This window comes from Paramisgurnus dabryanus, chromosome 19, assembly GCF_030506205.2.
Source record: "Paramisgurnus dabryanus chromosome 19, PD_genome_1.1, whole genome shotgun sequence".
Taxonomy (NCBI): Eukaryota; Metazoa; Chordata; class Actinopteri; order Cypriniformes; family Cobitidae; genus Paramisgurnus; species Paramisgurnus dabryanus.
In genome coordinates this window covers 21,314,431-21,325,267 of record NC_133355.1, presented here as the reverse complement: position 1 = coordinate 21,325,267, position 10,837 = coordinate 21,314,431, and the positions used below count along the sequence as shown (strand labels likewise).

The 10,837-nt window shown below is 38.6% G+C and overlaps 1 protein-coding gene across 1 annotated transcript in view; it reads left to right on the top strand.

Annotated features, from left to right (window-relative positions):
• Window positions 1-7,351: 7,351 nt before the first annotated feature.
• runx1t1 (RUNX1 partner transcriptional co-repressor 1) overlaps window positions 7,352-10,837 on the top strand; it is a 57,051-nt gene continuing 53,565 nt past the window's right edge. The window contains exon 1 of the mRNA XM_065292691.2: window positions 7,352-7,787. Coding sequence (XP_065148763.1) covers window positions 7,760-7,787 — 28 coding nt within the window. The 5' untranslated portion in view covers window positions 7,352-7,759. The remainder of the gene's footprint in view (window positions 7,788-10,837) is intronic.

The following is a 10,837-nucleotide window of genomic DNA, read 5'->3' as shown; positions in this document are numbered from 1 at the left end:
GACAACTGTTGCCTGGATGACGCTGTGTTTCTTAAGAAATTCATACAACTCATCTTTGCATTCAAGCATTTCTTTATTCATCATTTATTTTTTTATAAATTCATTGACATATAATTTATTTAATTTGTTAATTCAGTGTAGCGTAACTAAACTCCGCCCTATCGGTGTGAGTTGTGTGTAATAACCGCCTTTTGAGTGTCCATCGATCTACTGTACATTTCAAATTTTTACCTAAAACAGTAGACCATCCTGAAACTTTATGTATACTCATTTTAACACACTATTATTTGGAATCATACTAATTCTAATTCTTGTCCTCTATAGGAGAATGGTAATTATTTGTGTAGAAATGGTGCTCTTCAGATAATAGAGTCATTGGTATTCAACGCAGAAAGCTGTATATATTTTTTAACTTTCAGCTCTGCCTCTGCCGTGCCCTCACTCGACTATACGCATGAAGTCACTCTGTCTTTCTCTCTCTCACATCCACCTGTTCTATGGTCCAGTGGAGGGCTGTGAATACTATCAGGGGAGAGGGGGTGCGGTGCAGCCCGCCTGGCTCTAGTCCATCACGGGTGCACTCAGGCTACTTTCCAAGCCTGCCAGAGCCCCGCCGCATCAGGGTCCCAGCTGCAGACCCAACTGCCGCATTACAGCATGACGGATGGCTTCATATCAGGTGTTTAAACCGAGTGGCCGCTCCATCTGCTGAAGGATTTGGGAAGTCTGGAGTTCCCGAGTGATGAATGGCAAGAAGCGATGCTGCCAATCAGCCCTACCTTTGGCAGTGTCGTTTTTCTTTCCCTCTCTTTCTCTCATTTCTCTTCCTCCTACCAAACAAGTGTTTAATTTTCTCTTTCATTGTTTTTATAAAACTCGTCTGTCTACCAGCTGGAATAGTACTATGGTGAGTTTAATAGTAAAGTGTGGGAAGTCTCCAGATAGCAGCAGTCAGCTTAAGAGTCTGAACTGCAGATGAATAATCTGCAAAGCTCATTTTATCCCAACGGCTACTGTGCATAACCACCATCACATTAAAGTCAGCCAGGGCTAGTTCTGCCTTACAGCCTTACATTAAATTACCATTTATCTTCTTAGCAGACACTTTCTTACAAGTACTGCACATAGACTAACACTGTTTAGATGGAGATACTACTAGAACCAGATAAAATATGTAAAGGCTCTGTTTACACCTGGTATTAAGTTGCGTTTTGGTTGATCGGATCACAAGTGGACGAGAGAGACGCATTCCTGTTCAACTCTTTTGTCCGCTCACAGTACGGCTGATTCTGTCCTGATCACTTCGAGTGGATGGTCTATGGGCGAGTTGTTAAAACATGAGCGAGAGAAATGATGGGTTTAACTTGGCACGCATTATTATGTCTGGGTCCGCTGCTTGTGTTGTTAGTAAACATGCTGCACAATGTTTTGTACAAGTTTTTGTAAGGGCTGCTCTGAATTCTCAAATTTTAGAGCAGCTGATGAAATAAGCTCACACAACTTTCACATGCTTGCAAAATGAAACAAAAATGAAGAAGGTGGTGAGCCATCACTTTAGTTTTATCAATGATAGCCTAAATACCACTCAGAACACTGTGAGTTTGCATTGGAAGTCAGGACCGCTGAAAAAACATCACACATTGGTTCTGTAGGCGGATATTAAATGGTAGACTGATCTAACGGAAAGAAGTGTTATAGTCGTGCATACTTTTATTTATTTGTGACCATGGCACGAAATTCAGCTTTTTTTCGTGCCTTGAGCACAAAATGTCTTTTCCGTGACACTCTGTGGCACGACTTTCTTTTTCGTTTCATTTTATGTATTGTTTTCTTTTCCTATTTTCTTACCACTGTCGTTGGGGTTGGGGGTTAGAATCAATTTCTGTTACATTTTTAGACATCCTAACCCAAACCCAACTCTAACCCCAACTCCAGGCAAGAATAGTTTTAAAAGCAGAAGAAAAACATGTACTGTAGAAACCAATATATAAAAGTACATCCTAACCCAAACCCCAAGCGACAATGATTTAAAATTAGGGAAAAAACTATGAGAAAAAAATTATAAAATGACACGATAAAAAAAGTGGTGTCACTATTTAAGGCAGAATTTCGTCCATGGACACAAATTAATTGGTAAAATTTTGCGTGACTAAAACACAACTTTCCATGGGATCATGTTGATCTGTAGCGGTCCAAACACATTCAACCATTTTAGCATTTAGCATCTACACCACAAAAGCAATGCAGTTGAATACGTGTTTAACTACCACTGAATGTGGTCGAAAGTGGACAAGCCCACCCATCCTCAAAAATAATTTTTTTTATTATCTTTATTTTATTAACCCTAATGTTATTCAAAACCTGTATGACATTCATAAAAAGATATTTTGAGAAATGTCTCAGTGGTTTTGTGTCCATACAGTGGAGGTCAACGGGGGCCAATACTGTTTGGTTACCAAAATTCTTCTACCTGTGTCCCACGGAAAAAGAAATTCATACAGGTTTAACATGATGCTGATAAGGATGAAACAGTTTTCAATCTACACTCTAAAAACAAACGGTGCTAAATAGCACTAAAAGTGGTTTTGGCTTGTAATCATAGAGGAACCATTTTTTTGTGCTATATAGCACCTTTGAAACACTTATGAAGAACCATACAGGGGTCATATAGCACCACTATAGCACCACATATGGTTCTACATGGCACAATATGGTTGTGGCTACACAGGTACTTCATCGGTGCTATATGGCACTTAAAATGGTTCCTCTATGATTACGAACCAAGAACCACTTTTAGTGCTATTTAGCACAGTTTGTTTTTAAAGTGTATACTGTAAATCACTGATCTATATCCACAATTCATCTTGGCACTTTAGTCCACAAAATAATCATTATTGATAATTAATCATCAATGTCAACTTGATCTGATACTAAGACTAAAAACTTTCCTTTGAATTATTTTTACTTTACAAACGCTTCTCTCCAATGACCTGACTTCCTTCTGGCTAAAGTTGGTTGGCACTGTCCTGCTGAAAGGTGTTATAATTTTCTTGACCCAAAGAGCATCTCTCTTCATTATTGCCATTCAAAAGTAGCTCTATATTCTGCTGAACATTTTTTTCAAGCAACATGTGCATTGCTTACAATTTATTTCAATATATTATAGTATATCAGAGGATGTTTTTGTGCCAGCAACCCATTTTGCATTTTGCATTTAAAAGATGTCTAATAGCCGTCAAAACACAGCCCAGAAGTCTAGGCTAAAACAAGGCAAAATGTAGGCATTCAGTGAAAGTTTAATAGACGTTTAACCATAGAGCAAAATTAAATAAATAAACAGAAACAAACGCCCTGTTTTCACGGTTGACTTTGCTTACATGATGGAATATCATACATTCCCTGAGTAATGTTGGCAAAAACAAAGGTAAACCAAAGTTTATTTTGCTGAGTGGGCTACTCATAGCCGAACTATATCGGGTCTACAGTAAACCTAGACTCTGAAATGATGGTAAATGCTTACTGGAAATAAACAATAAGTCACTGGTTTACAGTTTGCTTCAGGTATTCACTTCATGTAATGTAACAACAACTTTTCACAATCCAGTGTTGAAAATACATCGGATTACAGATGTAAAAATGTTTTAATTTGCATAACTGAAATATTGCAGGCCAAGCCTGTAAACACAAGCTTAAAATGCTCCCTTGTTATAAAATTTTCAGGTTATTTACTGATATCCCTTTTCACTCTGGTGATGCATTTTTTATGTTGATGTCTTCTCCTGATGTAAACAAACACCTCTGTTTCAACAGTGGACTCTAGCTACCTTAATATTTGTCTAATATGTGTCTGCTAGTGTGCACCGGGTGTCCTCATGTGTACTTTGTGCCAGAGCGTGTGTGCGCTGCTGTTTATGGTCTCTCTGGCTTCTTAATTTGCCTCCTTTATAGACAGTAGGCTTCTCATGATGTGTGGGAAATCCATTTGACTGATAGCACTTCCAGTTGTTGAAACAAGACAGGTCCGGGTAAATCAATACACCGTCTTTCCTTCTCGTGGCACAGCAATGTGGACATATTTCAAAGTTCACGGTTCAAAAAGACAGTGTATAGTTGTGTGTGCGAGTTTTCGTATGTGTGTTTGTATATCTGTGACTGACAGGCAGGGCAACGTTACACTTCATATGTCTTGTCTGTCAGCTTTTATTGCCGATGGGAGTGGGGCTGGTGGAAGGCAGCGAGATGTGTTTTTCACATGTGCACACTTCAAAAAGGATCGTACAGAGACCGGCACCCAGAGGACACGGCTGATCCCCACCAACTCTGGTTTTGAGAGACTTTTATATGTGCCACTTTGGACCGATCCTTATAGTAATCCTGTGGGTATAATTGTAATGTCTTGCTTCTCTTCCATATTTTCATTTACACAAAGAGGGGTCTGTTGCTTGACTTATTTGAGGAATTGTCTGTGGGAGTTTTGAAAAACAAGCAGTACATGTAACGACAAGAGCAGTGTGATTTATTGATTCATGTCGGGCGGAGAAATGGGAAGGTGTGAAAAATCATTCAGTAATATACGGCCTTCTGACAAGAACTTGGTTGGAGAATAAGACAAAGCTTTGGAGAACAGCCCACCAATTACATTCTCGTAAAGGAAGAAACTATGTAGAAGAATCTGTCAGTTTCTTCCCACTTAGATTTTCCTCTTGAATTCAATAATATGCTGAGCAAACTGTCTGCACCACTGCAGACCTGTGCAACCTCTTATTCAATGTTGTTGGTAGTTAATAAATACTGAATCCTATTTGAAAATAAGTCTAGTTTGGCACGATCAGAATATGTTGCAACTGGTTAAAAGTACTTCTTTAAACAATTTTCACAGTTTGTCAACCCCCCTCATTTTAATTCTCCCAGATAGTAACTTGATTGTTATTGTGTGAGCGTGTGTTTGCATGCCACAGGTGGCTGACCGGTAGGTGGGGAAATGCAGGAAGTCTGCGTGGCCGTCTGTGTGTCAGTCCCAGCATGTTTTTCCCTCAGCCGAGGCGAGGTATCCTGTGTGTGTGCGGCCCATCGGCCAATGCGGCCAACTTTCAGGAACCCCAGCGGCAAAAACAGCACTGTGTGTTTCCTGGACTCTTGTGCTGTTATCAGTGGACACGACACCCGCTCGTGCCCCTGCAGGTTTCCTAAACCACCATCCTTTTGCCTCCGGTGTCAAGATGTTGCCCTGTGATTGCCACAAGAAGTGTTTCTCTAACACACACTGGGCACAAAAGAAATTGCATTGAATCATTGTGATAACAGAGGGTAGGTCTGTTTGTGCTGATTTGAGACGGACGTGTTTCATTCCAGTCAGCAGCTCGTAGACTCCTAAATTGAGAGGAGTCACTGAGTTGTCTTTGTCTGAGAGGAACAAAGAGTCTGACCTGCACACCAAGAATTTTCTTAAAGGGATAGTTCTGACAAAAATGATATTAAACCCATGATTTCATCACCCTTAAGCCGTCTAAGATGCATATGTACATCATTTTTCAGACATTTTCCTGGTATTTTAGAAAATGTCCTAGATCTTTCAGTTTATAAAATGTAAAGATATGGGGTCCACCTCTTTCAAGTCCAAAAACGTGCATCCATCCTTTGCCAAAGTAATCCAAATGGCTCCAGGGGATAAACGAATGCCTTCTGAGGGTAATCCATGCAGTTTTGTCGTAGAAATATCCAGATTTAAAACTTTATAAATTAAAATAACTAGCTTCCGGTAACGCCGCCATCTTAGATGCCTCTGATTTCAGAAGAGAGTATCAGTGTAGTGTATGCACTTTTCTTGGTGACGAATGACAAATGAAAGATCTAGGACATTTTCTAAAATAACTAAAAATGTATTAGTCTAAAAATTTTGGAGATTTGCATCTTGGATGGCTTGAGGATGAGTAAATCATGGGTCTAATATCATTTTGAGATATTTTGAGATAAGGCTCTTGAGAAGGGATGGTTTTGCGAAGTTGGTTTGGTATCACTTTGTTTATTGACACTACATTCATTGATCATGTGCATGCATTTTTATGCTTTTAGTATCTAAATGTTTGCCTTTTTGAGCTGTTTAACAGTAAACGCTGTTGTTAATTCTGATTATTTTAATATCCCACAGTTACCTTTACTTAGCATACAATAAAGGTTTGTAAAGTAGTAAGAATTAAACCTTTCTTAGTCTTTAGATTTGGAAGCATGTATGGTGTTGTGTTCCTGAAAACTGTTGATGTGCCTTTACAGCTGCCATCAAGTTACATTACAGCAACGTTTACAGTATAAAGCTGCTATTGCAAATAATAACAAACCAAACAAATTATTTTAGATTTCTTGTAATGATAACTTCTTAGTAACGTAAAAATATTAATGTTTTTTTTAACAGAAAACAAATATTTCTGTAGTGGGGCGGGGCCGGTAATGTTGACCGGGCAAGTAAAAATCTAGTTGGACCAGCTGAAACAAATTCCTGTCTGTGTTCCAGATAGATTGACATCCTTCAATTGAACTATTCAAATGAGAACTTAAATTTTGCTCAGTCTTTGCAACTGCATGAAAAAGCTCATTTAAATGTCTGAAACCAGAGGAAAACATTGTTTAAACGAGTATAAGACATCATATTTTGGGATCAGGCCAAGTTAATGTTCGTTTCCAGAATGATTTCATAATCGTGATCTTGTTGCAAATCCTTAGTGTAAAGTAAAATAAACCCCTTTGTAATAAACATAATATCTCACTTTAAGCATACAATTTATGGGTTGGGATGGGGTTAAAAGCTAGGTTGAAGAGAGGGAGTCTGCAACGCATTAACTTCATGAACGGCGTCTGTGTGTGAAAGAGGCTGTTATCATCGGGCTGTAAACGATGCTTCTGCTTTTCCTGGCTCGGCGGGCTGAGATGAAGTCCAGATGGTAGGGGAAGTGTTTGCCTTGAGTCACTGCAGGCTGAAAGAGAGAGATAGAGAGAGGGAGGAAAAGAGTGAGGATAGAGAGAGAGAGAGAGAGAGAGAGAGAGAGAGAAAGAGAGAACGAAACACAGAGAGAGGGAGTAGTAGATAGATAGATAGATAGATAGATAGATAGATAGATAGATAGATAGATAGATAGATAGATAGATAGATAGATAGATAGATAGATAGATAGATAGAGCAAAGCTTTAAGACACTATAACAAACCGTCCCTCTTTTTAAGATTGTCCTCTTCTCTCTAGTCTACAGAGCTTATTCCACATCCACAAACCTGCACATGTTGAAACCCAGATGCCTGTTATCTGAAACTCCACCCACTTCTAGAACAAGCCCCGCCTACTCTGCACCTGGGTTTCCCGCCGAAGCTCGCCGACTAGAGGCAAAGTACCACAGCTTCTCCAAGCAGCCGGGCGGACGTTAGAGGTTCTCCAGAAAAAGCAGTCTTTATCTACACTTCTCTATTCTCTCTAAATATTTCTGACACTCGCAGCACTCCAGGATCAAACGTTTAATTTGTGTCGCATTGATTTTTGGGACAGTTAAAGGGGAACGGAGCAGTAAATGAGTTGAGCTCGAGACACAGCATCCTCTCCGTCAGGTTCAGCTCACTGCCCTTCAGACGGGAGGTTTTCTGCGGCTCTGCACTGGAGTTTCACGGACACATTTTCTTCTTGGAAGTACACATAATAAACTGAGAATTCATTCATATATTTAATCGATCAGAGTCGAGCACAGGAAATTAATTTTTCTCACACAACGCCGTTACGCATGGTGGGAATTTCTACTTCTTTTCAGTGTAAGTCGCTCACTTACTATCTTTATTTTATGATCGCAGATATATTATGCTTAGGTGTACTTTATGTAGTTCAGCTAAGTTATGTTACATTTTATTAGGATGTTTAATTGCACATTCCGTGAATGACAAACATGTGCTATTTTCTTTCTTTCTTCTGCGAAAGAAAAAACATTAGGCTTTGTAACTAGTTTATTTGCATATTGCTTAGGGTGATATTAACAACTTAAGCAAATATCTCCATGGATAGACATTTAAATAAAAATAGGTTTATACGTAGATGTCACATTTAGTCATTGTTAGGTATGTTTTGTAGTCTTATGACCAAATACAGTTCAGACTTTTTAACTTCTTTAATTTGTAAATAATGAAAATTTAACTTATTAATTTCTCTTATGTTCCGCGTATTCATTTTCTCTGGGTTATCATATTATATAAAATCTTTCTCTTTTACAATTATTTGTCGTTTATTTTTATTTTCTAACACATTGCGGCAGAGTAGAGTAATATTTAAGTCGCACTTCGCCGTGCACTAAAATACGCAAATTTTTTGAGATTTGATGTGTTTTTGTGAATTTGGTGGATGTGGCTTAATTCACGTGTTCAGTAAAGTCTTGTGTGATTTTAAGTGATGCCTCGTCCACAATTCACTATTTTATCTCGTCTGTTTTAACTAAAAAATTACTATAATTAATCGTTAAAACAATAATTTATAAAGTGTAGTCGTGGTTGAAGGTAAAAATATTTACTTACAATCTTAATGTCAGCTGTTGCCCGTGTTCAGTATCATTGCAGTTGAAACACGACAGTTAACTAAGCATAGGGATTATTTTAGTTTAGATTTTACATTTAAAGTTGTAAACACAGGTAAACATTTGTGAGGTGGGCAGAAAACTGTGACAGTTGTGACATAATGATGTACTGCAGAACATCACCGTTGATTCATCCTTTGACTATTGTGACATCAAAATGTATCGCAAAGATGTTTTGACAGTGACGTCACAGCGGATAAAGAATATGCTTTTAAAGATTGTGACGTCTCAAGTGAGAAGATCCATTTGACAGCTGTCACACTGGCTCCAATGGATCGAGAAGCTTTTTATATTTATGACATCCAGATGCATCAAGAAGAATAGTTTAACAATTGTGACAGGACAGCTATTTCTTAAAGCGTTTTGTATTTTGACCACTCTCCTGACAGGAGACTTAAGTCTTAAAATTTTTATGAGATTTGTGTGTGTGTGTGTGTGTGTGTGCTGGGTGGGTAGATTTTTATTTCTCTTGTTCTCAGCGGCAGTCAGTATGTGTTTTTCAGACAACAAACCCTGAGGGATTTTGGAGAACTGCTGTTCTCTCTTTCTCGTGGCTTGTGTCGAGGAAGCAATGCCTGTGTCACATTAATGCAATTTGTTTATAATCAGTCATAGCTGATTCGAACACTAACATTCTCGTAAACAGATGTCCCTGTTTTAAAAAAAGCCACCTTTCCTGTTATCGTCATAATGCAGTGCAGCTTTTCAATATGACCCTGATTTTATGGTAATATATATTTGCATAATTCAAAATACTAGTCCTGCACTCATAAAATGGAGGCAAACATCATACACATCAGCAATGACATGCCAATAACCTATTAAACTGTCTGCCATGATCTGGTCAGCATCTCAAGGTCTGTGCCCCACTGTCAACATGACATTTGAACCAAAAAGCAAGCGAGACTGCAGGGAGTGCGAGGTACCTTGATTAAAGGCAAGCATGGTGCATGATGGCCGGAGGTGAGGGTTTGGTGAGCCATAAGCATTGTGTTTATGTGTGAAGCCAGCATTAGCAGGCGGCAGCATCCTCTGGCTGTGGCCATCTGCGCAGCCACCAGCCTGCCTGCCTCACACCTGTTCCCCTCTTCCCTCTCCCACTGGCCTCACACGGGTCAAACGCATGAAACCAGACACTGCTACAGCATAATGAAGAGATGACTCGGCTACCCACACTAATACGCACAGCTGTGTGTGAGAGAGATATGGAAATGCTCATCCATTATTTTTCAGTTTACCAGGAAGGTGTTCGATTTTATTCATCTTATTAATTTCCTGTCATAGTATGTTTACTTGTATTGCTCCTCGCTTTCACGCTAATGAAAATATTCTGTGTGTTATAGAGACGGCCTATAAATTCTTATTCTCATGCATCACTAGAAATTAAGCGTGACATGATAATAACCACGCGAGGGGAAATATGAATCTGTTTCTGTCACATTCATGAAAGACAATCGTTGCTTGTTTCTCTAATGGTTAATGTGTTTCTCATTTACCTGATACGCAGAGCAGCGTAAAAACATTTGTAGTTAAGTGCTTATTGTGTATTTTAAATGATGAACAGCAGACGTTCTGGCCGAAAGCCAAGTGTGTTATCATGGCAGTATGTAACTCGTTTCATTAGTAATGACATTAACCTCATACATAAACTGGCAGATATTCTCACAAGACACTTACTGAAATACCCAGCATGTTTTCACAATCACTCTTTTTGCATGTTTAAAGCAAATAACAGCGATGCAGAATTCTTGCAGTAAGCAACTATTTGCCTATGTGCGCCAAAAGGTATCAATTTACAGACAATATTATTTTAATGCGTGAAATATATATATATAACTATATATAACATATAGCAATATATATAACATATCTATAATAAAACAAATAAAATACTCACCTACAAGAGATATACGCCTTATATGCAATTTTAAGTCGTATAGGGTGTACATATTCAAAATTACATGTTGTTATTTTAATTCCTTTCCATTTTATTATAATATATATAATATTTATTGAAGGCTGCTGCTATGTGCATACACACAAAGTATCTGGCTATAAATAAGCAACATGAGTTTTGGGGCTTTGTCTGGGCTGTAGATTTGGCTCAACATGATTCTCTGCGAAGAACCGGCTGAATGATTGAGATGGCGGCCATCTCCCAGAATCTGCGCTTCAGATCGATAGGGGGCATAATGGCTACAAATTTTTCAACGAGAGGAATTTAGCGTGTGGTTATTGGAT